General features: G+C 48.8%; 1 protein-coding gene across 4 annotated transcripts in view; it reads right to left on the bottom strand.

The window, feature by feature from the left end:
* The window catches only part of LOC143211741 (uncharacterized), a 235,213-nt gene that overhangs the window by 15,490 nt on the left and 192,158 nt on the right, over positions 1–27,565 (bottom strand). The window contains exon 2 of one of the 4 annotated variants that reach the window (XM_076429672.1): positions 22,458–22,826. The exons of the other annotated variants lie outside the window; for them this stretch is intronic. Within the exon in view, the coding sequence (XP_076285787.1) occupies positions 22,458–22,548 (91 nt within the window). The 5' untranslated portion in view covers positions 22,549–22,826. The remainder of the gene's footprint in view (positions 1–22,457; positions 22,827–27,565) is intronic. 4 annotated transcript variants of the gene reach the window in all.

The following is a 27,565-nucleotide window of genomic DNA, read 5'->3' as shown; positions in this document are numbered from 1 at the left end:
ATTAAAGAGCGCCGGCCCACTCGCGGCTGCATAAATTACCGGACGGTTTCATTTTATTAGCCTCCCCGAGGGACACGTGAATCCGTGCGCCGAAAGGCGCGGCCAGGTGTAACGGGATTTGCGTACCGTATTGTCGGAGAACGAGCCCCACTTCCGCGCCCAACCCCCCGCACACCTGAACCTTCCCTTCCGTTCCCCCACCTTTCCCTTCAGCCACAACCCCCCACCCCTAGTGCTACCTGTATTTCACTCGCGGTCGGACAGGTATCCGAGAAGTGTACTCGGGAACGGGTCGACCCGCTGCTGCAGGGGGGAGTCAACGGCGCTGAAAGTCCTGTTCCTGTAAGGCGTAAGGAACAGGATTTTAAGACCCTCGGTATTCGGAGTTGGTTTAACCGTTCCCGTCCGCCGCTCCGGACATTGTTGCGAGAATGATACAAGTCGGTGACAGTCGGAGTAATTAGCGGCGCATTATTTATTCCGCCACAAAGCGTTGCTTTCTCCTTGTACCTCTCACGAGCCCTCTGGCTCGAGTGGCGGGGACCACCGGCGGCCATTTTCTGCGGGTATGTTGGGTTTAGCTGATGGGATCGTGTATTATTTCTGGTGAGGGGTACTCGATCGAACGATTAAAGGGAGTTTTACAATAAGAGGAGTAAAATAATACGAAAAATACTTACTAACAAGATTGCAAAACGAATTAGTTCGTTCTAGCCAAATAGAAATGGCCGAATGAACGCGTGAAATTTTCTTGAGGCATCGAGCGCGGATTCCTAATTAAGGGTGGAGAGAGGATCGTGATCCGAGGATCGGGGGGGTGGATCGCGAGGATCGTCCGCAGATCAAAGGTCGATGGGGAGCACGGAGAGAGAGAGAGAGAGAGCGAGAGAGAGAGAGAGAGAGAGAGAGAGAGAGAGAAAGAGAGAAAGAGACAGAGGCCGAGAAGCGCGGTCGTCCGGCGGATCGCTGGCCCGGCTACAAATTAACACACAAAGGGCCTCCGGTTATAAATACGCGGAGGACGCGCGGGCCAGATTGCATAAATTGCCCAGCGTAAGAGGAACAAAACCGCGGGCCGCATGGCCGCGCAATCTGAATTCAAAGCAGCCGTGCGCCCGGAGAAAAATGTCCACCCCTTTCGGTTTATTGGCCAAGCTACCGAGCTACCGCCAGTTTTTTCGTCGATTCGAGAGCGAATGTGACTTCGATGTACTTGCTGGAATAATGGACCGTTTACGGTCTCTCTCACTCCCCTTGGATCACCCTTTTCATCCCTTCTTTTCCGAGCGCGCGATCCGTCTCCGCGTTAAAACAGCGTACAATCGATGAAATAAAAATTGTATAGCTCCCAACAGTTAGGTGGTAAGATAGCCATGGGGATGAATAGACTGCGGATCTTGATGCATTTATGAGAAAGAAATTGGTTAGGCGAAATATAAAACAGTAAAAGATTTATAAAATTCAAAAATGTTGTATTGTTGCTTTTAATATAACAAAGTTGTTAAGGGATGATAATCAATTTTTATGTTATTCCTGCGGTCAATGCAAAACATTTTTATTTTGCATAAAGATCCGCAGTCTAATTATGAACATAAAACAGCCAGAAATAATAAATTTATCAATAATTAGTATCGCAGCGATCGAAATCAATCGAAACTCACCCGAAACTCGACGGGCGCTCAGTCAGTCAGTTAGTTGGGTCGGAGATTCAGGCTCCAGGAGCAGAAGGACCAGGGATTGACCTAGTTTCGGTCACCACGCACATTTTCTCGTACTTTCCGCATTCGTTGACGTCGCGAATGAATGAATGCAGTCCACCGATAATAACGATCCCGTACAGAAAATAATTACGCAATTACCGGCAGATCGTTACAGTCAATTTCCTACGGAATGAACCCTTATAAATATTCCACATGATCGGTGCGAATGATGAACTAATCAATGGTGACTCCGTAAGCGTATAAATTTATGGTCGCGGACTAGCGGTAATTATGCCGCAAATAAACAACTGTTCACAGGGAAAAAAGGAGAGGAGCTTCATCGAGGAATCGCGCGGCACGAATCGCGATAGTCCTATCGCCTAACGAGCATTCCTGATCGTATCCTCGCTATCGATCCGGACAATCACGCGCGGAACGCGCGTAACTATGCGCGCGATTACATATTTCTCCTGGTGGCCGAGAAATTCGCGAAGCGTGCGCACGAGCGCATTCCGCGGGCTCTTTGTTTACCGATGGGAGAGTCAAAAAGTTGGGTGAACTATCTCTGCCTGAAATCTTCGATTTGTCATAAAACAGTTACTCCGCGACCTAATCAATTTTCGTCGGGTCTGGAACCAACATTTTTTCGTTTTTATTAATACATTTTAATTTTTTAATTTGGTGGAAGCATCGCTTCCTAATTTATGGTTCATACTAGTTGTAATTAGCTTTGTTTCTATATTTTACAGCTTCAGGACACACGTACTATACATATAGAAATGTTATACAACCGCGAGGATTGTGTAAGTTTCGGAGAGCGCAATTTTGCAGCACGTATAGTTTTAATGCGACCCATTTCGCAACAGCCATATTTTCCGCAATTGTATTTTCAGGTGAGGCTGACACGTCGCTTAATTAGGAGGCATACAACAGAAATATGCGGACCTGAGTTTCTCATCGCGCACCTACGGAGTCGGGATGAAACGCGATACCGAATTAGAAACAACTGTGCCCATATAACGATACAAGAAACGTTGGCTCAGTATTTGGCGCTGTGTATTTTGGCACTTGCGTCTAGTAGCCGTTTTGGTCGTTACCATTTGTCTTCTGTGAACCGTGATACCTTCGGCCACGTCCCAGTTCCTCATTTTCCATACACCTTTTTTTCTGCTCACCGATTCTACGACAATTCGACCGATTTTATTTATAGACCGCAAAATTTCTCCGTTTCCTTGAGTACTGGCACGGAAAGCCAAGAGATTTTGTGCGAAATGTCATTCTCAACGCACCTCGCGCGTAGTTGAAATAAAATTCTATAATACCTCAGTTTCGTACAAGAATTGTAAACAATTAAAGTGATGTAGGCGACGGGACGTAGAATTATTTCATGCGTGCATCTGCATGTGAAAAAATCGAGTAACCCGATCAAGCTATGCTAAAAATGTAAATAAAGTTTCAAGCAAATTTAACGAATTGTTAAGAAAACGGAATGGATCGTCGAGGGTAGGAAAAGAGGTGTTTAGCAATCGAAGCAACGTTCGAAGCCGAGTCCCAATTATCTTATGACGCGGAGGTTCGCAAATGAGAGGACGTCTTCCGAGGTAGGAGCAACCGGAGCATGAAGCAGGACATCCGAAGGCCCGGTTGACGGACCACGCCTCCGTTCGGCGAGGAATCGATGAAATATCGCGCGAGGTCATCGAGAGTCAGAAAGCAAAGGGTATAGAACGCAATGCCTCGGGGAAGACGGACGTTAACGAGCAGATGGACGAGGCGGAGGTGGACACGCGGTCGAACGATATCCTGGACCGTAAGGACAGAACAGGACCGACAGGACTCGGACTCGGCTCTGGCAGCTTGTGCATACTTGTCCCATGTACCCGGTGGGCCGACAGCTTGGGACTCTCGGTGGCTCGTGGCCGAGTGTCAGGGTGGCACGCGGATGCCAGCCATGTTTCGCATTTCTGGGAGATTTCATCCTTGTCCGCCGAGAACGCCTGGCCGCTGAGAGCCCATTGTCTTTTTGCCTCCCGGGAAAAATCTCGCGCTCGGTGTCGAAGGTTCAGCCTTCTCACTTCATAAATCTTCGGCATTTTTTGTCGCGAACACGCTATTTAAGCAGCCTTCTGCTTCCGACAATCCTCGCTGCATTCTTTGGCAGACGATGGAGTATATACCGGGGATATTGAGTCGACCCCTTGCCGTGTGGCTTTCTTCGTGACTGCGAAATTACATTTTTATTGTTCCGCTGTATCCGTACTTCTTTCTCAATTGTAATGATTCGCAAAGCAGCAGCATTTGCAGAAAGAACTCGAGGGATGCTGCAAATGCCGTCACACGTCGCTCGCCCGTGTTAATTGCTCGGTTCACGGGGGTCTGCGAACGGGAGCTACACTCCATAAGCATTTACGCAACGCATAGAATGCAAATTCGCGCGGTGCATTCCTCGCGGGTGAATCCCTCGTGCCGATTACGCCGCGCGCCGCTGCGGTTCGCCGATGGCGGTTGTTCCGCCGGACGTTGGATAAACTCGGAATCGATCTTGGATCCTATCGTAATTTCTATTCAAGTCCACCTAAACGTGTGTATAAACACCTAGAAAAAACTGATTAACTCCCCAGTGAACAAGTAGACATCGCACAGGCGCGAGAACGAGAGTCGCCAGAAAAAGGAAGGCGCAAACGCGATTTTTCTGTGAAAAAGTTTGATTCCTGGGAAATGAGGTTTCGAGCGAGGCAATTCCATTCCAGCTTCTTTCCTCCGCGGTGCTAATTACCGGCCAGGCGGTGTAGCAGTGGCGGCACAACAATCATTGACTCCGGGTTCAGCGCTAATCGACCCTCTGCGAATCGAAGGCTCCGTCACACCTGGGCTGCGGTAGCTAATTCCCCGTGAAAGATTTTCGAAGGCCATCGCGCCTCCGCGCTGCGCCGCGCCGTGTTCGAACGCTTTCCAAAGGTCCCTAGATGCCGTCCGGATGATTGACATTCCGATTGCACTATTCGTTTACCGTTCCCCGAGGGCGACGTCAATCATCGACGCCGCGATTGGATAATTTCCGCGCGAGATGAGCGACAAGCGCGACCGCGAGAGCGCGCGGCGCTTTTTGAAATTGAAAAACCGCGTCCATGAAAGTCGCGGACGCCTGAAACCGCTCCGATCGTCCAAATACGTCGTGCACGGGTGCCGTGGTGGGAGCCCGATGATTACAATCATTAAGCGCGTCATTACCAGACGTAAATTAGAGTGGTTAAGAGTAATTACGCGCGAGAGTCGTCGACTGACACAGCTGTCGATCGGCAGAGTCGAACCTTCTCCCGCGAGAGGGAATTAATTCGAGCTGTCACACGCTGTCTCTCTCGCGCTAGACTTTTTTCTGCAATGTGCCAGCTAAACTTCGTCTGTCAGCGAGCCCCCTTTTTTTTCCACCGAAGTCCTGCCGTGCTCGTCGAACACGCCATCGATCATAAATGCTTGCCCACCCATTGCAGAACCGTAAACTTCCGCCTGGAAGCATGACATTTCTCACCGATGAACGCAGGGTGGCCCGAAATTCGGAGTACGATTCGACAGGCAAATATAACTGTTTTCTTAATGGATCGACTCTTCTCACCGGTGGCACGTTTTTTGAAAGAGCCTCGGAAGATTCTTCGCGATAAGTTTCGCGCGAAATAGTTGGATGACGTTTTCAAAATGGTGCCCTTCGTTTTGACGGAAAGAGCTCGGCGTTTTATTTAATACATGTAGTTACTAAAATTGTTCGAAAATTTCAAAGATAGTTGTTTATTCAAGACAGTGTCGATTAGGTAACAGCAAACTTGCTACGATGTAGCAAATTTCCGTTACAGAATATGCCAGTGAAGGATTAATCTCGAAGGACGGAGCCAAAATTTGCACCATTCTGTGACACTGTTGCCAGGCTGCTAATAGTTTTGTTATTGTTTGTAAATTGGACTGGCTCTCGCACAGCTTATGTAAATATGCACATTTATTTCAACAAATATGCGGTCTCCTCTCTGAATTATGAATATGCTTTGGCAGGCTTTGATGATGATAACAACATTCGAACACGCGTGGATCGCGTGAGAACAGACACGTTCGACAAATCTCTGCGCAAGTAGAAACGGTGAGCCGTGATCTGACACGCAATCCTCTTGTCCTATAAAACAATGACGTCTACACACACGAAGATTCTGTGAAAATTCACTGAAATACTTTCACCTTTATCTGTTTCAACTGAATTACCTCAGCGTTCGTTCTAGAGGGACTCGGACTCGGGGGACTTCCGACAGGGCTGTCCAAACGAAGATGGATGTTTTCTCGAGTAATTCAGTGTTTCCCAATTTTCTGGATTCGACGTGGGAAGAGCGTCTCGATTTAGCCGGGATTTGGAAACGAGAATGGGAACAGGACCACCGGCCGTATTTCGCCAGCATGGCGGAAACGTCATTACGCTCGAGATGATTCGGTCGGCGCGGCGGGTGGGGGTCCTGGACCGCAACCGAGTTGTCTCCGGTTTTACGATCTTCCTCTGGGCGGCCGTTTTACGGCGTGACGGGGCCGACCGAATAAATCAAAGCCCTCCGTGGAATTCTAAGCGCGGCGTTAAAGTGTTAAGGAGTTCCGGAAGCGGCCGGATTTCTCGGCCGATCCCATAAATATCGCGGGCCCGCGGCGATCGTCGCGTTCACGCCCCGTCCGCTCCCGTTTCGACCCCAATTTTCGAACAACGCTCCTCCCCGACGATTAATCTTACAAATCGGCGGCCACGCTCCGCTCGTTTTTCGCGGGAACCATCGAAAATCGCGACCCCTTCGACCCCTTCTTTCCCTGTACGCCGGAGACAGTTTTACGGGTCACCGTCGAACGAAACGGAATGCTTAAAGCTGTCGTGAAAGAACGTTTCGGGAAAGGTCACGTCGGAAGATTTACCGGTCCATAATTCCCGACCGGGGACAGGTCGCGCGCACTTTTTCGAACCTGCGTTGTTTCATTTGGTTGCGAGCTCCGAGGATTTATTTGACGGCTCCCGTGGCGAAAAAATAGCACATTGTCTCGACGGAATGCGCGTAGACTGCGCGCCACCGCGGTCGACTTTGCTGGTCCGTTTCTACTGCCTCTGATTTCTATAAATCACTCCTTTCGCGCTCCAACGGTCTTAATGATCATATACACGGAACAGGTAACAACATTATCGTTAGAAGAATAAGATCAGTCGTCCCGTTCGATGCAAATCTAAATACTTTTCAAGTGAACGCGTCTAGGGAAAAATGATGAAGGAACCGAGGTGGCTGTTTTTCGATTATTTTTGAAGGATGAATCAGATGGTGGGGTCTAATGAAGAACTTCCAGGCGCGAACGAGGCCACGCGTTTCCTGGACAGCGTGACGGAAGCAGCCAGCAACGGGGAACAGAAAAGAGATGCACGTGAACGACAGAAGACACACTTAAGTCGGCCAGAATCGCGGGGGTGATCCAATAATACGGCAGCTTTGGGTATAAATAAAGCCTCTAGGCCCGGAGATTACGGGAGAGGTCTTGTCCCTTCCTCCTCGTCATAGTTTCTTCTATCTACCGCTTTCCGTCGTTTCACGCTTCGCGCGTTTCCTCCTCGGCTCTGGCCGCTTCTGTTCGCGTGCTGCTGCTCGACATTCGTCGCAAAATAGACCTTGTTCCTTCACGCGAAATTAGGCTTGCGACTCTCGGGCTTATTAATCGCCCCCCGTTTACAAATTCTGACATTTTTCCACGAAAAACCATTCTATGCTCGAACACTCTCGCTCAAAATAGTCATACACTAACACTTTTACTTCAGTAAGCGTGTATTTTATAAAATTTTGAACAACTAATCCACCTAATTAATCCCAAATGACTAAGAAGCGAATTAGGATTTGTTCAGATGTTTTTTTTTTATTTGTTTACTCACCGGCAACTGTAAAACATTTCCTGTGTGCGAGACCTTCGCGTAACTCATCCTTAATCCGCAAAATGTGAGCGTCAAAAATAAATCCGTTCTGCTGTTTGACAAATAGAGGATCGACGACGTGCAGGTGATGTTCGTAAACAATTTTAGTAGACTCATTAGAGAGCGCACCAACAGTTTTTCAGCTCACCCCCGCGTTATTTATCGGTGTCATTGATATACGTTTCGCTCGTTTCTGCTCTTCAAAATAGACATCCGTTCACGTAACGCATCGCAGAGAATGACGTTCTATACCTTAACTAGCGGCCCAATTCATCATTGTTAGACACATGTCTGCGTCTGAGCCGCGAACGACTCGGAAACATGCTCAAATCCAGAGCGTCTGCTGTTGCTCGCTATAAATAACGCTCAAAGAGCACTTTTGTCTAAACAAATCCGCAGAACGACTTTATACAGTTTCATGCGAACGCGAGCAAAACACGAGAAAGATTCTGGTTCGACAAAACGGCGACAATCTTCAAATGATTTAATTGCGGAACGAGTAAAATCTTCTTCCATATATTTTCCGGAAAACTCGACTGCGTTTCGTCACAAGTTCCGAATTTGCCGCGCGAAAAAAAAAACGACGACGATATTTGAGCGACCCGCTTTCACGGACGAGCGGAGAAAGCTCCGAGCGATAATCGAGCAATGTTGCGGATCTAAAATGAAAAAGTAACAGCAGGAAATGATCCCGGCGCGGCGCGGCGCACGTGCGCTGTCTTTGAAGAGCCACCGGAGAGTTACGAGCGGCGCGAACGAGCCCGGAGAAAATTGACTGGTCGAGCGCTCGGCTCGCGACCCGGTATGATTTACGCGGCAATGAAAAGTAAGGGGTAAAAACAGCGGCGTTTGTTTAGAAAATAGTCGGGGTCGGCTTCTGGCCCGAGCGGAATCCACGGGACGCGTGTCGGAGGAGCAGGTGAACGCTTTCAGAACCGATCGACCCCTGTTTTTCTAAGTCGCGATTAATCGCGAGGCCACGCGTCTTCCTAATAGGCGGCGATAAATAATAAGTCGAATAAATATCCGTACGTTACTCACCGGCTTGCGAAAATGTTTTCCAAAGTTCTTTCCGGCGCGTGTAATGAAATTCTTAAAACATTCGATGACGAACATCAACTCGCAAAATCCCAAATGTCCATCCCAAGTGTACCATACATTTTTCCGAAAATTCGTGACGCGCTGTTTCGAAGCTAAAAAGATTAAATTTTTCAACGATGTTCAAGTTTTATTCTGTCGTCGTTCTCGTCAGCGTTGAAAACCGACGCCCCGGACAACCGAGCGTCACAGGCGGGTTAATTAGGATTCCTGGCGTCACGTTGCGAATTTATTGACGGCCAGCTGAATTTTTCAGTACGCATTTCCCGCCATTGTTTGCCGGCCGTTGCTTGCACAGCTGGCCGCGGAACATAGGCACGCAATTGCGTCAAACATTGGCTGGACCCCCTCTCAACGAATCGTAAATACATATGTTATATTTCTATTTCCCATGGTGTGGAAACCGTGTCTTTGTCGTAAACGTCGTGCACCAATCCGACGAAAATTTCTCTTTCCTAAATCGTCTAAACCTCATTGTTTCCTACTAACGGAGAGGGACAGGAACGTGGCGCAAGAAGCTCCAGCTGCGACCAGGAACCGTGTCGCCTTTGAAAAAGGAATATTTCATAAAGTTGTTTCGTGGAGAGCGTTGCAATAAATTCCTCCTCGACTATGGGCCTCATAAAACGTCGTGATGTAAATATTAAGTCACCGAAAGGAACTGATAACTATTTCCTATTAAAAAAAGACACTCATTCACGGTTTTTCTGAATAAAAAATCCGATAAACGTTTTACACCCCCCGACAAGAGAATTTTCTCTCTTAAAAGTTAGAGATATCGGCGAAAGAAAATGATGCTTTCCTAAATATTCCTAAATATCAAAAGAGCTTACAACTATGGGCTACAACTTTCACCAGGCCCAAAGATATCAAGGGTGAGCCGTCATTTCCCTGTATACTACAATATAATAAATAACCTCCTACCGGGGCCTGTTATGTTCAGTCGTTGAACGGCCCCGGGTATCTAAATGCGATGTCACGAGGATTGATGACACCTCGAAGACACCGAGCTCTGCTCGACTTCCTTGGGATACCGACAGCAGATAACTCCCACTCCTCCCGTGAATCCTTAGAAACATCCGACATTTATCGAGATACAGAGTGAAAGCCTCGTGTACTCGGAATTTCTTTGAAATGACGCATTAGCTGGGAACACAATTTGTAACGCCAGTAGTAAATCGGATGATACGTCCGACTTCATTAATTTCTCTAGAATACATTTGCATACGCGTTTAATCCTGACGTGATCCTTCAGAAGTGCCTGCAGGGAAGATTAATTTGGGAATTGTGTTCTAATAATAATTCCATTCTATTCATAATTTTTTTCATTTTATTAAAGTCTATAAAATCGTTTTAGACGTGGAGCCAACAGGAAGATCGTTCGTAGAAAGGTCTCGGGGAAGACGCACGCGTGTCGCACGCGTACAGACCTTGGACACGGTGTCCCATAGCGGTGGCTGTGCGTGGGCGAGTCACCTAGCCACCGCCAACAATAAGATTAATTGCTCGGAGCCCTGTCTCGGCTATCGGCGCACGCCGAGCACGCTGATAAGCTAACGCGAAAGGATTCTTCGCGGTGCTAATGCCTCCGACAACCGGCATTTGTTCTCGTGGAATTTGATCGGCGGCCGCAGCTGTTCCCTCGGTGAAAACTGAAAACGCGGCCAGATAAGATCTCTCTTTGACAGACGATGATTTACGTGGCACCCGCCCACTTTGCCTCGCGATTGTTCGACCGGGGAACGCGTTTCCACCAGATTACCGCTCTCTGGAGGGATTTAATCCTTTTACGTTTACCGAACCTCAAAACAATACGAAACATCAATCATATTTGGTCCTCCAACTTTTCTTTTTAAAATTTATTCAGAATGATTCCTCACTTACGCAAAACTCGAGCTATTTTATTTCATTCAGAAAGCAAGTCTAAAAGTAGAAGCCCACGCGATTCTGTCTTTAGACGGACACCCAATAAACTGGTCTAACAATGTCATTTACCTAGGAATTGTCTTTGACAGCAGGCTTCTTTGGAACAGTGCCATCCAAGACGGACACCGAAAAGCCAGAGCAGCCATAAGTGTCTCTGGTTCTCTCTCGTAATGCACAGGATGGGACAGATAAAGCGTTACAAGCTGTTTTCCCCGAAGCCATTGCGGATATCAACTTCAAATTTGAGGTGTTAAATGGTGGAAAGGGCCTGAGTGAGATCGCGGAACATCTATTTTCATAAATGCGAGAGAGACGACGGCACATTCTTTACATCGCGCACAGTTCTTTCGCAAATATGTATCTAGACGTGCGGGCATGTAGAATTTTTCAAAGCGAGATTTTTCAAGACGTCCGACGGATCTCGCGAGTAAGTCAGCTGCGAATTCTGCGTGATTCGCCGCGGAATGGCTCGCTTGCGATTGGCACACGCGACAGGCGCGCGTGTGAGCGGCTTACCTTTGTGTACATTAGTGGTACGCGAGCTTTAAACGCGGCGTTAGCACGCTCCGCCTACCGGCTACGCCTTCTAATCGATTCAGGCACTTGTCTTTCGTAACGCTTCTCCTCTGAGGCCGCCTCGAGGCTCGCCGTTCTCTCCATCGCGACGGGAAAGTCATACCGTTCCGCCACGTTTAGCCGTTTTTCCTTCTTTTTTTTCTCTCCGCCGAGACGTTCCACCCCGGTTGCCCTACCCGGGGCCCCGTGCGCTAAACGGGGAAACGTTTATGCAAACGCGAAACCAAGCGAGACTGGGTCCACACACATATCAACCCGGTCTCTCTCTCGCTGTATTAATTCTCGCTTTTTTGCGAAACTAGTTCCGAGAATTTTTCTGCTCACGAACAGGGGGGTGATCTCGCCGCGAGATTGCGTATGCTGATTTCAGACCTTTTATCGTGTACCTGGCGTAGATTGTGATACAAGTTTATTCCCGGTTCGCGTTTCTGGGACACATGTCGACACATTAACCAAGCGATATCGTGTCAGATTTAATCGGTCGATAGCGCGGTGTGTCAAAAATTCCGATTTTTCTGCTCCGCGGAGATATAGCGTTGTTTAATTGCCTTTCGATATTACTCGAATGTCTGACTGATGTTTATTAGACGGAGATTGATGTCGACTTTCGAAGAAAAGAGTATTGTATTCTTTAATGAAGTTTTTTTTCATTCTTGAACACTGCGATTGAACAAGGGTTACGAAAGGCGGGCGACGTCCAAAAAAATCGATCATCCGGCGACAGATGTATCAACTTTCCCCGAAGACGCGAAGAAAAGCGAGCGAGGGAAGACAGGAAGGCAAGAGGAAGACGAAGAGAAGGGATCGCTGGGTATTCGAGTGGAAAGCACCGAGAGTGGTCCGTCTGGATGTCGAGCTGGATGACAAGAGGGCGACGGGTTGCGAGGCGGGGGAGGACACCCGCCGATTGATATAACGCCACGATTTGCGTAATATACGCTCACTCGTAAAGCTCCTGGTGATTTATCCCGGTAAATAAATAGATTTCGGTGTTGTTAACCCCGTTTCGAGAGCGGAGAGCCGTCGGGGACGCGTGCGTTTCGCCGCGTGTAGCCCCGGCATGCGTATCGTTTCGATGCGCGCGTGCACGAACGCGTGTGGTGCAACGTCCTGTGGGTCGTGGGTGGAGAAGAACCAACCAACAGCAAGCAGGAAGAAAGAAAGAAAGAAAGAAGTGGGAAGAAACTCTCTGGCCAAGGGATTAAAAATACAGGCGAGCGTGTACAAGCCGAAGGAAAAGCTTACGAGGGCGACATCGCGCGAGCGAGCGCGAGAAATATAAAAAGGAAAACGGCGACGGGAGAAACCGGAGAACGAATAGAGAAAATAAAAAGCAGGACAGAAAAGAAAAGACAAAAAAAAAGAAGAAACGCGGGGGAGAGAGGGTCGTGATATTTCAGAATTTCGGGGAGAATTTACGAGCGGCAGACGCCACGGCGATGACTCTTCTTACGGCATGCCATCGAGCCTCGAAAACCCGGGCAGCGCAGCGCCGGGATCATCGGACCTTCCCGATTTGACAGGCTTAATTGCCCCCTCGAACAGAAACAACGGATTAAGACGCGACTTGGCTTTTTCCAGAGCCGCTCCACCAGCTCTTTCCTCTACGTCGGATCGTCGACCCGACGTTTATGCGTTTGTTCACTAATGATCGTCGCCGCTACAAGCTTTGTGGGTGACGCGATCGGGGCTGGCACCCCGAAACATTAGCCGAAAGTAGGATGAAATCTTCCCGGCCGGGCAACCGTGACGTTTACTGCCTTTCTACCGGGGAAATTTATGCTGCCTCTGCGATTTGCCTACGGGAACGCTATTAATACGAAAATTCTCGAAAAATTTTAACGGCCCAATCTTTCTCGCCGGTGGATTACTTTTATTTTTGGGTACAGCGATATTACACGCTCCCCCGCAGTGTCTCTACAACTTTTAAACCCTAGGAGCACATGATTTCGAGTCGTTGCGTCACGTAATGTCAGCCTATCGTGATCCGTAGTCTCTCTCTCTCTCTCTCTCTCTCTCTCTCTCTCTCTCTCAGGTGTTCTATTTTATTTTATCGCTTCGAGCATAAGGTACGAAAGGATTGTTCGTCTTACTTCGATTCAGCGGAGATAGCGAGTCTCGATGGCCCGGGGCGAGCTGGACATCATCTCTGTATGTATACATAGAATAGCAGTACTAATGATCCTTGCGATTCCTCAATCTAATAGGCGAAAAGTCATGTTATCAGATGATTGGATCGCTTCGAGAGTGGCAAGCTTGCTGTGTGAGAGATCGTTTGCCGAATCGACTGTCTCTGCGCAAAATAAATAGGATAGAGACTAGACAGCGAATAGCGTGGGTACATTACGTTAGTTTCGAAAAATCTCTAAAATCGTTGTCATTCAATTGACTGCATTTTTGCATTAAAATATAACGGAGCTGGAAAGGTGCTGTTCTCCGAGGTTCCTGGGAACGAAGGTTCGATCCGAAATCGCAGCTGGGTGGATTTGCCCGTCTAAAATGGCGTCGACTAAGCGAGGTCGAATAATCGCCGGGAGTCAGAGACTAACTCCGGGTTACCTGTGTTATGGTAATTGCTACACGTGTAAGCTGGTCCCGACGCCGGTCTCTCTCTCTCTCTCGGTTCGGCTCATTGGCATTGTTTCAAGCGTATTGTCGTTTCGACTATCGTGCCGGTAAATCAACGTTTTTACGCGGCACGCACCTGCCATTATCGGGGCTCTCTGTCCTCACCGGGCGAAAGTTGGCCCGAACGCATATTAATCGGCGAGTCACGCGAAACGAATCGACGGAAAGCCTTCTTGTAGCTATATGTTAGTGGGACGCGAACAAATGCCCGATCTGCCGTCGCACAGGCTACAGCCAGCTCAGACGACCGTTTTCACTCCAGTAATTAGCCGATTATCGCTACCGACCGGCTCCGATCTGCTTCCGCTTCCCACTTTTTGATAATACCTCGAATTACTTCACGTCCGATTCTGTTTCGTTCTGCTTCCGGATAACGTTTCATAACCACGTTTGATAGCGATATTAATTGGCGGTGACACGATCGACAAATGATGCGGCGAAGTTGGCAAAGGTTTGTTTTAATCAGGAATGCAAAAAAAAGTGCAGTTTAGTAACCACTGGCACGAGAATCTCGATGCTTTTAACGCGGAATGTAGAGCAATAAATTACAAAATGCGGATGGGTCGGAATCATTAAACGGAGAAAGCAATGATTCGTTACATGCCAATCGTTACAATTGACACCGAGTAAATGTGTAACGATCCGAAGGCTGATCATCACGATCGGAATGCGACTGTTAATACGGTCAGAAGTTGCTTTCTACAATCGTTAATTATACCTCGCCTTAATCATCTGAATCACAGTAATAGGTTAGCAACAACCAGCGATTATAGAAAGTTGCTACTGTATCAACTATTACATTTCAATACGAACTGGAAGTCTAGTTAGCGTCCGGATACTTTCAGAGGACCCTGTAAATCGGTCTTCTACCTCGATAAACCAGAGATTCGCGGTCCCGCTGCGCCGCGCAGTTCTAAATGAGTGAATCATCTCCGGAAAGGAGGACAGTCTTGTTTACTCCGGTGTCGTCTCTTTTAGCCGCGAGATTCCGCCATCGCAAAGATCGCGACACCGTTGACGCTTGTCTTTTCTCCATCTCTGAATCATCGCCCCTGAAGAAAAGAACGAATCTGTAGACAGCGAGAGAGAGAGAAGAGAGAGAAACGCGAAAAGCGAAAAAAGGAGAAGCCTCGAATTTATATATTTTGCAGTTACGTCAAACTCGGCCCGAGTTGTTCCCTTAATTATGCGAGAGGCTTCCACTGGACTCGGGGAAAACACGATTCATAAAAGCGCCTTTGTATGCATCATGTACACCCACGTGCCTACTTAACCCGCTCTCCCCTCTCCTCTCTTCTCTCCCCACGGGACAGGAACGTGGATGCTGGTATCCCTCCAGGTGAAACTGTTTCCTGTGTCGTAAGCCGCGTCTCTCCTCACTTTCCTCCTCTCTCTCTCTCTCTCTCTCTCTCTCTCTCTCTCTGTTTCTCTCTGTTTTTGTTCCGCCCGCTCCTCTCGACGAGTGCCACGGCATCTTCGCGGCGAATACATAATTTATACATATTGTGTCCCGGTATTTTAAGCCCCGTTGCAGTAAATTGTTGCTCTTTTCCAACTACTCGGCCTCTCCTTTTCAGCCTCCCTCTATTGCGCAACCATAATTTCTTTCTCTGTAATACCCCTCCGAACTCTGCACAGTTGATCCTCTTATTCCACCCGGTATTTAAGTTCTCCGAGGTTTCAATAGGTCGAGGGATTACGGTGCATCATCTGACTCCCACCTGGCAGATTCCGTTTCCGTCGGTGATTCTCGGCGGGACGTTTTAGGGGACATGATAGGAAACCTCGATGGTATGCGAAGATGAGCCGCGTGGAAGAAAATTTCCTTCATTCGTTGCGTTAGATCCTAGTCTATAGGGCTGTTGCGTAGATTACAATTTTATGGAGAAGATCATCTGCGAAGCACGCCGTTCATGTATTCTAATAAAGCTGCATGGTAGAGATTCTTCTTTTCGTTTTGTTCTTTCTTTTTGAACAGGGTAAGTAAAATTGAATTTCTTCATGTTATTTATAATTATGACGTATAACATGATCTCGAACAAAAAAACAACAGAGCGCAGCTGTTAAAACAATTGATTGGGGCATCGATTGAAGTCTAAGCTGATGCAAAGTGCCAATAAGACATCGATCAGCGCAATAATTGAATACGGGGGGATGCAGATACGACGCGGCGCGCCTCGCCAGGCGAATGGAAAACCGGGAGCGTGCAATCCTTCAGCGTTAATTACGTCGTTTGATCAGGTCCGTGGCGTTTTCCCTTGCGACACTGGTACAAGAAGAAACGATTTCTCTCGCCTCTTCTCTCGCTCCCTTCCCTCTTCTGTTCCACACTCTCTGTGTTTTGTGCACCCCGCGCGATCCAACGGCGTCTTCTTTCTCTCGCGGCACGGTAATATATCTGAGCAGCGCAGCGTGGGCGGCCCACGTGGGTTTGACAGCTAAGCCCACGGAAACTGGTTACACCCACAAGCGCGCAGGTCGGGTAGAGGCACACGCCAGGTAGGCACACGATCGAGCCGATCGGATCGGATCGAGGCGATCGAGGAGATCCGAGCGATCGAGCTGACGATCTTCCCTTCGATACCTACAGGGACACGTGGCATCCGTTGGACCGCCACGTGACCGCTTTTAACGAGTTTATGGTTTATAGGCCGACACCGATTTATGGAATCCTACCTTTCTAGAAGATTGTATCGATGTGCTACACCGCGACCATCGAGATTCTACGCTTGAGATATGTTTCTCTTTGTGTGCGGAGGAGGGAAAGAGGTGTGATCGTTGGATTCGTATGTCGTTATAGCGTTCGGGAATCTTCGGGTTTCGATTTTCAGTGCGGCACGCGTTCAGCCGTGTTGTTTCGCAATTGTCTATACCGTAATTGTACAGTGTTGCAGGCGGTGTAGCAACGGATTTAGCAACGGTGCTTAATTAATGAAGGATACTTGGAGAGGGACATAGATCTCTGTCGACGATGACAGTAAGCAGTCCGCTTGCCTAACCCATCCGGCTGACTGTTTTATCAGCGTTCGATTCGCTGTGTTATATTGTTGATTAGAGCTCGACGAGATAAGCGAGATGGTCGATGGGTCGGAAGGATTTCGAGAGATTTTCATTCAAGCCAAGGAACAAGATTTCTTTCTTGAATTGCAAGTTATACCGTAATAAATGTAGAGAATCGTATTCCGTCCGTTATTTAGCCGGATTTTATTGTCCAGTATAACTTCGGCACTCTCTCGGCATAATTAGGGAACTCGTTCCGGGGAGACGTTCAATTACACAATCTCGTTTATCTGGTTAATAAAGGAAACTAACGTTCTCGCTACGTTATGCCCGTGGTTGGTGATAAAATCGACGCTGCTACGACTTCGGCCTTCTGCAGAGAGGACTTCCCTCATCGTCCTTCATTCGATTCGTCTAAAATACTAGAAGCTAGATTTTCAGGGGGTGCTGAGTAATTTTTTATCTGGGAAAGAGGCGGTAGGTAAAATAAGGTTTCTAGCCCTGGAAATTTGTCAAAATCACCGATCAAAATCGATCAGAACCTATCTAACGCAGTCCAGGTGGTGAGAGAGGGGGGTGCAGGTAGTCCAGGGGCGGGAGAAACGAAGAAAACAGGCGTCAGGGGGCGTGCAGGGGTGGGGGGCAAGAGAGAGGACAGAGCGAAACAATTGACATTCTACGCGCACGTTCGATCGAGTCTCGTACGGGGAGACAAGGAGGAAGGGTCTACGTAGAAAAGAAGGGGTTGGCGGTCTTCGAGCGGGGGGTCGGCGGGGGCCGAGGGGGGTAGATGCACGGTGGCATGCACCTGTGCATTGCCGCCATATACGACTCGGAGTTATGGCGTTTTTCTCGACGCTGCCGGCGAGGATGTGTGCGAGGTACGTACACGATCGTATCTTAACCGGCGAAACCAACTCCATTTCTGGACGGCCGGCCGCAAACTACGTCTGCAAGCTCCGCGGACCCCGGGCTACGCCGTGAGGTAAATTAATTGTCCGCGAAGGTGTGCTCGACGCGGTGGTTCGATGGGCGAGGGGGATCACGGGGGGGAAAAAGGAGGCCGGGCACAAACCAGCCTCGAGGTGGGGGTGAGAGAAAAAAGAACAAGCAGGTAACTTGACGGAGTCTGCCTGCTTTATGTTTATTAGACACGGCAGCTTGCCCACGCGGCCCTGCCAACGCCGTTTTTCCAGCCTGGCGCGACGTTGCCCCTGCCTGTCGCTTTTCGAGACACGTTGCATCGTCTCCAGGACCTCCCTGAACACAGGGTTGCTGCGTTCGCGTGATCTTTCACTCGGGGAATGAGGAAAAAGCGTTTTTACTCCGTGATCTTCAGCTTCAGGAATGAGGAACATACGTTATTTCATGATTGTTCCCTTACCCTTTTGCAATTTTATTCGTCACAATCTGAGGCGACCTGAACACTTGTTTAGTGGCCAAACTCGATAAACGTCATCCGATCGTCACGTAGCCGGTAGCACACGCTTTAACGAGCGGCTCGCGCGTCGTCGGAACCCTCGTCACCCCCGCATAACTCTTTCCTCTCTCTCTCTCTCTCAGCCGCGAATTCCCTCGCGAATGGTGAACGCCTCCGTGAACACGCGTGCGAGTGAACGAGCAAGCGCGTGCACGTCCCGAGGCCACACATATCTACTCGCGACGACGACTCGACGGCGACGACGGCGAGTATCACCTGGAGTCGCGCGCGGCAAAAGCCGCCGGCAGGTTTCCAAAGCGGTCTCGGAATCGGCGGATGATTATGCGGACCGGTCTATTTCTAGAAGCACCGAGTCGACGGACATACTAATTATTTTTTATCGACTCGTTACCACTCGTCTTTGGCAACCGAGCTATGGCAGCGGAGAGCCGGGGACTGGTGACGGATAATGGAACTGGTGATGGCTGTTGGGAAATGTTTGTCTGTTTTCTGGAGAGCTGGGAGAACGTTGGAGGATTTCCAGAGGGAAAGAGAGAAAGACAGGTATGCGGGGGTGGCTTGGGTTGTGAGGCGCGAGCCGCTCGTTAAATTACGTGCTACCGGCTACGCGACGGCCGGATGACGTTTATTAGTTATGGAGTAGGCTAATGACGGCTGATTAGCCGACCGATCGGCGATCGAGCGGATCGCCCCGAGAATCCGCGACGTTTAGGTGCCGTTACTCTAAGAACGAGCCGCAGTAAATTACCCCTTCCTTCACCCGCACCGTTTGTTTGTTCTTGTCTCCTCGTGCTTCTTCAGCATAGCTGTTCAAACGGACCGAGATGCGTCGGCAAACACTTCGCTAATGCGCGTAATTGTTGCGACGTCTTTATCGTCCGGTAAATACTGGAATTGGAGAATTATAATTGGAGCACGGATGTTTCATAGTTGACCACAAACCGGTTCTCAGAATGCACGCTTCAGGAATTTCTCCAGATGTCGGTGCTTCGACGGGCTCGATAATGTTGAGCACTTTTAATAGTACTCAGAAGATTTAAAGAACCCTCTATGCAAAATGAGATGTTGATCAGGCGCCGAAAAGGGAGTCGCATTCGTGGACAGGATTTGTCGGTGGCTTGCAGGGAGGTGTAACGCGCGTGTCGCAGCTCATCGTGTTCATCTTTCCTCTCTCTCTCTCTAGCTGTTTGTGCGGCGTAGCTTTCTCTGGTGGTCGGCCGCGCGCACGCGGTGAGAGTTGAATTTATGAATGAACGAGCGAAGGGCGAGCGTGGGCGAGCCCACGCGCTTTATCATAATCGGGACCTCCAGCCTAGTCACGCCTGCCATAACTGCCTAGGCATAGAGCAAGGTTGCCGCGAAGTATCGCGGATGAATGAAACGAAACCGCGGCCGGCCATTCACCGGATTATCTCCGGACGATTGCGAAACCACCCTTCCGCGTCCCCAAGGGACTGGCGAGGCTAATTTATTCGAAATTTCATAGTGTCCAATGCTTAATAGCCACAGTCCACGGCGTGCAGCCCCGTGGATCGTTGACTGATAGGTTTTATGCAAATCAATCTGGAAGATGCTGATCCGATCGAGGTGTCCGACTGGATGCTACACCTTCCTGGATCGTTCGAAGAAAGATTGCGATAGTCAGAGACGAAGTGAATGAGCGAAGGGCACGCGTAGGCTCGTCGACGGCCCACGAAGAGACTCGCTGATGAAACAGCTACTACATGGCGACACTCTGTTTCCCGATATTCACCGAGTGAATGAAATCGTCGGCCATTCAGTCTTCGATCCTATCCGAAACACTCTTTCCGTGTCCACCGACGCGCTCTTTCCTTAATGATTCCTCGAAACCGATGTTCCCCGGGGCACGCGATAAATCATCGGATCCGGACACAGTCGCTGGATTCCCGCTTCTAATTTATCTTTGTAAATACTCGGGAAGGTGTAACACTATCCGAGCAGCGAACAACAAATTGCATCATGCTCGATCGATCCGAAACTGCATAAAATCGGCGCATTTGAATATCCGCGTGGGCGCAACCCTGCGATCCGCTAATGAGTCTAATTGTAGCGGCGAAGGTCGAATTGCCGTGGTGACACATTCTGTTGCACCATGCCACGAAATCTGCTGTGAACGAAAAGAACAACTGGGGCGCGTCGCGTGAACTTTTAAACAGCTGTTGCATTTCTAATTCCGTTTCCGCTCGAAATTCACGTCGAGCAGCAAGAAAGGGCAGGGCATCGGCCAACGCGACGCGACGAATGGAAGAGAGTATAATGGAGAAGGAGCAGAGCTAGGAAACGTTTAGGAGAACCTATTCAACTGGCGAAGGAAGAGTCCTGTCCGTCTGCCCGTCGCTCAACTCGGCCTGTCACAGCTCGACGCGAGGCGGGCCGCGGGGATGAATAATCCATGGAGCGGCCGAAGACAATGTACGCCGTCCCACACAGGAATTTCAGGTGTTTCGACTAACGAGCGATTTGCATGAAACAACGAGGACGGTTGGCCGCGAGGAACGAGGACGAACCAGTTTCGAATCGGCCCGGAATACATTCGTAACTCTTTAATGCGCGTAACCCGACAGGCGAGCTCGCGCGAGAGCTCACCACCACCCCTTCTTCTCTCTTTTGTTCCTCGTTCCTCATTCTCGATACGGCCCGGCGAAAATACGCTAATTACGGTTAGGAGCCGGACGGTGTGTGTTACGACCACCTCCCAGAAACGTTCTCGTTGCGAACTCCGGCCGTATTTCGTAATTACTATGCTCGGGATTTCCGCGTTTTATTGGGGGCCGCGCGCTTTTGCACGAAACCTGCCATTTGAGAATCATTTATTCTCCAATTACTGAAATGATAAGGGTGCTGTCGTGGGAAATTAGCCGATAGATTCCTTCATTCGAGCTTGCAACGCGAGAATTCAGATACAGAAATAGAATTTATTGTTTCTCAAGGTTACATTATATTTAGGTATTAAGTAACGAAGTCATGAAATCATAACAGCGTGAGTCACAGTGGCGCGGACATTATTTCGCGCATGAATATTAAGTACATGTCAATTATAAATGATTTACTATTTTCTCTAAATATATGTAGAGACGGCGTTGATTTATTCGATTTCAGTGACCGACTGCAAGATCAAACTGGACACTCCCTCATTAATCAAGCCATTTGAATACGATTTTAGAAAGCGATAAAATACGTATAACGAGAGCCTAAAGTACAAGTAACTAAAATCGCAAATTAAATATAATGATAAATATCTGTAATGCCACGTTCGACTTATCTCACGACTTTTTGCCAGGACATCCCACCGTTAATTAAACGTTAGAATTTTCCCGTAGCTTTCCTGCGAGCAGTCCCGTCGACGAGCGGATTTCCGAGAATCGTGGCAGTATCGCCGACAATTATCGCGGCCACTGACAGGTGGATGGGATTTCAACGCGGAAACGGAACGATGGTCGAACACGGTGCGATAAAAACCGCGCGATGCACTTCCTCCGCGATGGAAATTGCGCGAAACGTTCTGTCACGCGTTTAATTCGCTCCCCTGTCTATGTTGCAAAATATCCTCCCCTTGTTTCGAGCCTGCGCGTCTTGTTGAATAATCACCGGGCTGCAGTAGAAACATAATTAGTTGCTTTAACGACGTTCAAGCGAGGTGTTCGCGTACGCGGAACGTCAAGCTTCCACGTGTGATGCGTCGGCGATACAGCTTCGGGAAGAAGCTCTTGACGCTCTCACGATTCGTTTCCGGCTTCGCGGCCGGTGGCCCTCGCGTTTCCTACCACAATTACCGTCCCACCCAGTTCGCAAATGTGAACGATTAGCGCTGGTTTCTAATTTGATGTCTGCGAACCTGATCGCGGGAAACAAGTAATTATGCAATGCAGTCCCCGTCGAATTATTATCGCGTTGCTATTAAAGTCTCAAAGATATCGGAATATTTTCCAAATCATGTAGTTTATTGTTTGAAGATGTTTAGAGCTGTTTCTAGTTCGTATAAGCAAGGCAGATTCTACAGAAAATATTTAAAATATTTGAGACACGTGTCAAGAGTATCGAAGCGTACCTGTTAACCATAATTACCAAGAGAAAAGAAGAATGCAGAGTGATTGAGTGTTACCTTTGTCGCGCCTGATGCGTCTGCAAATGGCGCACATGCGTCGTCCGCAGTGCTGCCTCTCCGGCTTCTGCTCGGTGTCCAAGGTAACCATGGTTGTTGCGTGCCGATCAATAAATAATCTGAACGATTTCACGTGTATATATTAAACTAAATAGTTTCGACTCTTCATCGAGAATTCATTTCAACACTAAAAACGGTCCAAGACGGGTCTTGGCCGGCACTGTGTGCTGCACGGTGAGTTCCACAAGCTATCACAGCTGACTCTGCTGGACACTGACTAGATAGAAACGGTTCGCGACGGTGTCGTCGTCGACGAAACTTCGCTCTTCGCCTCGTCACGTTCCTCGACGCTCCAACGGTCGGCGGTCCCTGCAAGTCCAGGATTGTTTACGGATTCCAAAAACCCGTCGTCGACGATCGACGAGCACCTTGGACGTTTTTGAACAAGCGTGTCCGGTACTCGAAGTTCCTCGTTGCTCGTTCTCCGCTCGTCGCCGGCAGCCGAAGCTGGTTACATTTTGGTCCCCGCCCTTAATTAATCGTCAACGTTTTAAACAATCGACCGTTGTGACGCAACACTTTCACTGCCCCCCTCTTAATTGCGCGGCGAGGTGGTACCGTTTGAATTTCACGCGCGCGCGCGCGCGCGTTTTCTCCTCCGGCTCGCCGGGCCACGAAGAATTGATTTCACCTTTAATCTCGTTAACGGTACGACCGTACCGCTTCGAGCCGAACCACTGACTAACCGATCGCCGCACGCTAATTACGCCTAATCGCCGGCACACGCTGACGGATCCGCAGCTTGTTTGCGTACGAATGCACAAGACGATCGCGCACGGGCCCCACTCCCGCGTAAATCGATCAACGTGTTCTCGACGCCCCCTGAGAAATTCCTTCTGCATTATTGGAGTGTTTTTTAAGACGTTACTTAATCGGATACTCGCATTGCGATCGCATGAATCCATCGCGGAATTTTTCATCGTTGAGGAAACCGTGCGTTTAGCGATTTCAGTTATTCCTACTTACTATTGGGTTGGCAAATAAGTTCGTTCGGTTTTTTAGACTTTTTAGACGAACTTATTTGCCAACCCAATAGAATATAAAGAAACGATTGCGACTCGTATCACCTCTACGAAATTACCATTTCCACGAAGCTACATTCCCCACCTTGCATAAACGAGACTCGTCGTGTAAAGAACATTTTCGATTGCGTCCACTAATTAAAAAGGTTGTTCGATCGACGAGCTCGAAACGACAATAATTTGCGAGGACCACGCGAGGAGCGATTGTAATGATTCGACCAGGCGTGGTCCGCCGAACTTTTCGCGTCGTCTATCTCACGTAGGGTCCGGATCCTCGGCTCGCCGGTACCACGGACCAAGTGGTCACGGCTAATTAAGCTTAATTCAATTTAATTAATCCTCGATCGGCCGCCCCTCTGCCCCGCGGGCAATTAGCGGCAAGAATCGCTCGGCCTAATCGTCTCAAATTAATAGAGCGCGGAGCGACGGGCGGCAAGGGGAGAATATTCTCTTCTTCCTTCTTTCTTTCGTGCTTTGGTCGACGTCGACGCGTTTTTTTTCCCTTTCTCTTTAGCTCGTTCGTTTAGTCGGGAACGCGTGGGCGGCGCTCGTCGTTGCACGCCGCGAAATTACGGTGAATTATCGACGGACCGGGAAACAGCCGCACACGGTTCGTGAAACTTTCGAAAACGTGAGAGGCACGGCTGGTCGCCGCGCCGGTTCTTCTGACCATTCAGAAAAATCCTGAGTGAAAGCCAAGCGAAAAAATTCGCGCCAACGGAAAATCTTCGACTCGCTGATTTTTTGAAACATTGTGTGCTTTACGACTAGTAACAAGCATTTCGAGACGATAGTGGAGCAAAGCGAGCATAAACGATGCAAACGTTCAATTTGCCGGGAGATCCTTCAGCGCGCCCGGAGACTTCAACGCCTGCACAAGCGACGCGCGTTCGGCTGGCTCGAGCAACAGATCATGTCACATTTTTATTCGACGACATAACAAGCTGCTAACTTGTAATTGAACGTGAGATGTATTTATTTATTTATTCTAGAATTTCTGCACGTACCTAGCACCGATCTACACGGACAACAAGCCACCCATCAAGACCAATAAACTTTCAGACTTCATCTGCGGCAGCAAAGAAGAGTTTCGCCAGCGCGGACGTGGCTTTTCGTCAACGGGTTTAATAACCATCATCGAGGGGGCATTAAAACAGCTGCGGTTGGCCGTGGCAGCGAGACAGCGACAGTGAAAGTTGACAAAACACACTGTCGGAGGCACGGTGCGGCCGCGCACCCACGCGCGTCCATTTAATTAACACCGAAATTATTAAAGCCGCGATCCCACCGAGATACGGGAGTCTCTGCGCACTAAATAAGCGCCCACGTAACCACGCCGATTTTCTCGTCAGTTCTGCCGATTATTATGCACATTTTTAATTGTCCGCGTATCGTCGCCGCCCACCGATCCACATATCTCCTCGTTTACGATCAGTTCGATCCGTTCGTTACGCGTCGTGATCCGTCAGAAAACGATTTCGCAAAACTCGTCGCCGGATCTTCCTGTCGGAGTTCCACGATTTTTAGAAATCCTTTTATCATCGATCGCCGGTCGTTATTCGAATGATCGAGAGCTCCGCGACGCCCACAACGGGGTCCTAAACATCCATTAGTATGCTAATCCTTTCGAAAGTCTAAACCTTATACGTTAATCCGCGGATTAAGCGAGATACACGATTGCAAAATGTAAAAAACGAACTCGGTGCTGTATTGTAATTAGTAAACTGTTGATTGTTATGCAAAATAAAAATTCTCCGAGTTTATTAAAAATAATGTAACAATCCGTAGCCTAATAGTTTGCACGAGGTGTTTCGTCGGTCTAAAGTGATTGTTGCGTCAGAATGGGTTGCAAGTCAGTCGATGCTTATGACACGAGCGATGTTGAACCCTTTTTGTTCCCGCGACTTAATAAATCGTCTCGTGAAGAAAATCATTCTCTGTTTAACTCTCGTAAAATATCTATAAAACGAGGGATTTGCGTGCCGCGGTCTACTAACGATCGGTTTACGATCGTCTCGGCTCGAGCGATGTTTACATTCCCTTGCTACAGTGGCACCGAGTTTACAGAACCGAGTAGAAACGTTAAAACGGGACTCCCTGTTACAGCATCGGTTCCCCGGAATTTTATTTTCTGGAATTATCCTGGCGGATGGAGGGGGAGTATGCGAACCATAATTGTTGCGCAAGCTGTTCGCTCTTTCGAGAGAATTCACGTCTGAATACTTGCACATTAATTAATCCGTTACGGGCTGCATTTTCCTATCGGTGTTTTCAAATAGCTTCTGTTAATTTCGAGACGAGAAAATCGACACGCCAGACCCTCTCTTGGGGTCTCTTGCTTACCGATTCCCGGTTCCAGTCAATTTCTAGTGGTATAACATTGCCCGCACGTTTCGTTAAGTATCATTTTGCCGGTAACAGCGCGCGGCGTGTTATTAGCCGGGTATTATCGCGTTATCGCGGGATTACGCAACGGCACTGCTGCGATCGGTTCTGCCGGATTATATCCAGCCCCGGAGATCGAGAGCGTGCCGTACGCGATTACGGTAATCACTGTTATAACTCGTCGCCCGGACAGGAGCAACCGTTCGTTAACGCCTCGGCCTCTCTCGTACGAACCTGGAACTCTCTTTCTGCCGAGCAACGCAGACAACCGAAGCGACCGAATCGTTTTTCGTCTCGATTTCCAACCTACTTACACGACGGACATCGTTATTAACCGGCGGCCCCGGGAATCCGATCCGACGTCCATTAATCCGCGACGCTTTTCTGCCGTTTACGACGCCCCGCTTAATTAACCGTGGCCGGGTTAATAGCGCAATTTGTTACCTTAATGACTTATCGAGTTACGAAATTAACGCTACAGAGAGACGTAACCGCCAACCGCTACCGACGGTGGTCCTCGGCAACCGGATTCAAAACGATTATTCGACAGGTTTCGAACCGAACCTCGAGTTTCGATGATTCTAGACTCCAATTAACAATTCTGTGTCCGCGCGGTGGTCAGCAATTGGATCTGAGAAACCGAAATATTTCTCTCTTTTTCTCTAGTACCTACACTGTTCAGTTTTAGTTTATGTTTTCCTTGACGAACTTCAAAAATTCCCGCAAGACCCGCAGGCGCTCAACCTGAGCAAACATAGATAAACTAGACAAAGCAGGAAGCCCGTCTACCGGATTACAACCACATGCTGCAAGATTCGAACTGCCCGAGAGCGAGAGGGTAGGTTTTTTTGTTTTCACGTGAAACCGAAGGAATCGAAGTTTATCGATGCGGATCGCGGCCCGGCTGATAAAAGGCTCGCGTCAGGAGACGAATTTCGCGAGAAAAAGTCAAGAGGGTTGCGAAAGAGAAATCGGACGGGCCCTCCTGGTACCCGGAGAGGAATTGCCTGGCCCCTCCCACGAGGCTCCCTGGCGGCTGCCTCGGCCTCGACACGCATTTCCAAAGACTCTTTTCTCGTCGTCACGGACCCATCAGCCCCCGAGTACCGTCGATGCTTATCTCATCGTGCCGATCTTCTCATGATCTTTCACTACGGGGCCCTCTCTCGCGTACGAATTTATTCGCGGGGCCCCCGTGAACCGGTGTGTGCTCCAGGGACCGATGCCCGAAACGGAACACGCATCGCCGATTATTCCCGATACCCAGCGGACGCCTATATCGCCAGGCCGCCGCGCCGATTCCTATGCGACAAGCGTGCCGATCTTATCGATCGACAACTGACAATCAACGATCCACCGTTCCACGAAACTCGGCCCCCACTCTCCCGTCAATGTGATCTACGGCTCAATATTGCGGTGCAAGTGCTATACAAGTTCGATGCAAGTATTTGCATAAATTTCAATTTTCATGGATTCTTCAGCACTACTTTATCAAAATAACAAGAATGTGTCTATCCAAATTTTTAAACTTTCCCCAAAAACAAGACAGCAAGATAAAGAATCGAGTCATCGAACAATCAAGTACCAAAATCTCACAATTACATCAGACAAATCTAAACAAACACGAGATCTCTGTCCCGA

The sequence above is a fragment of the Lasioglossum baleicum genome, chromosome 9, assembly GCF_051020765.1.
Source record: "Lasioglossum baleicum chromosome 9, iyLasBale1, whole genome shotgun sequence".
In the NCBI taxonomy this organism is placed as follows: domain Eukaryota; kingdom Metazoa; phylum Arthropoda; class Insecta; order Hymenoptera; family Halictidae; genus Lasioglossum; species Lasioglossum baleicum.
The sequence above is the reverse complement of the archived record's forward strand: the minus strand, read 5'-3'. Positions and strand labels throughout refer to the sequence as shown.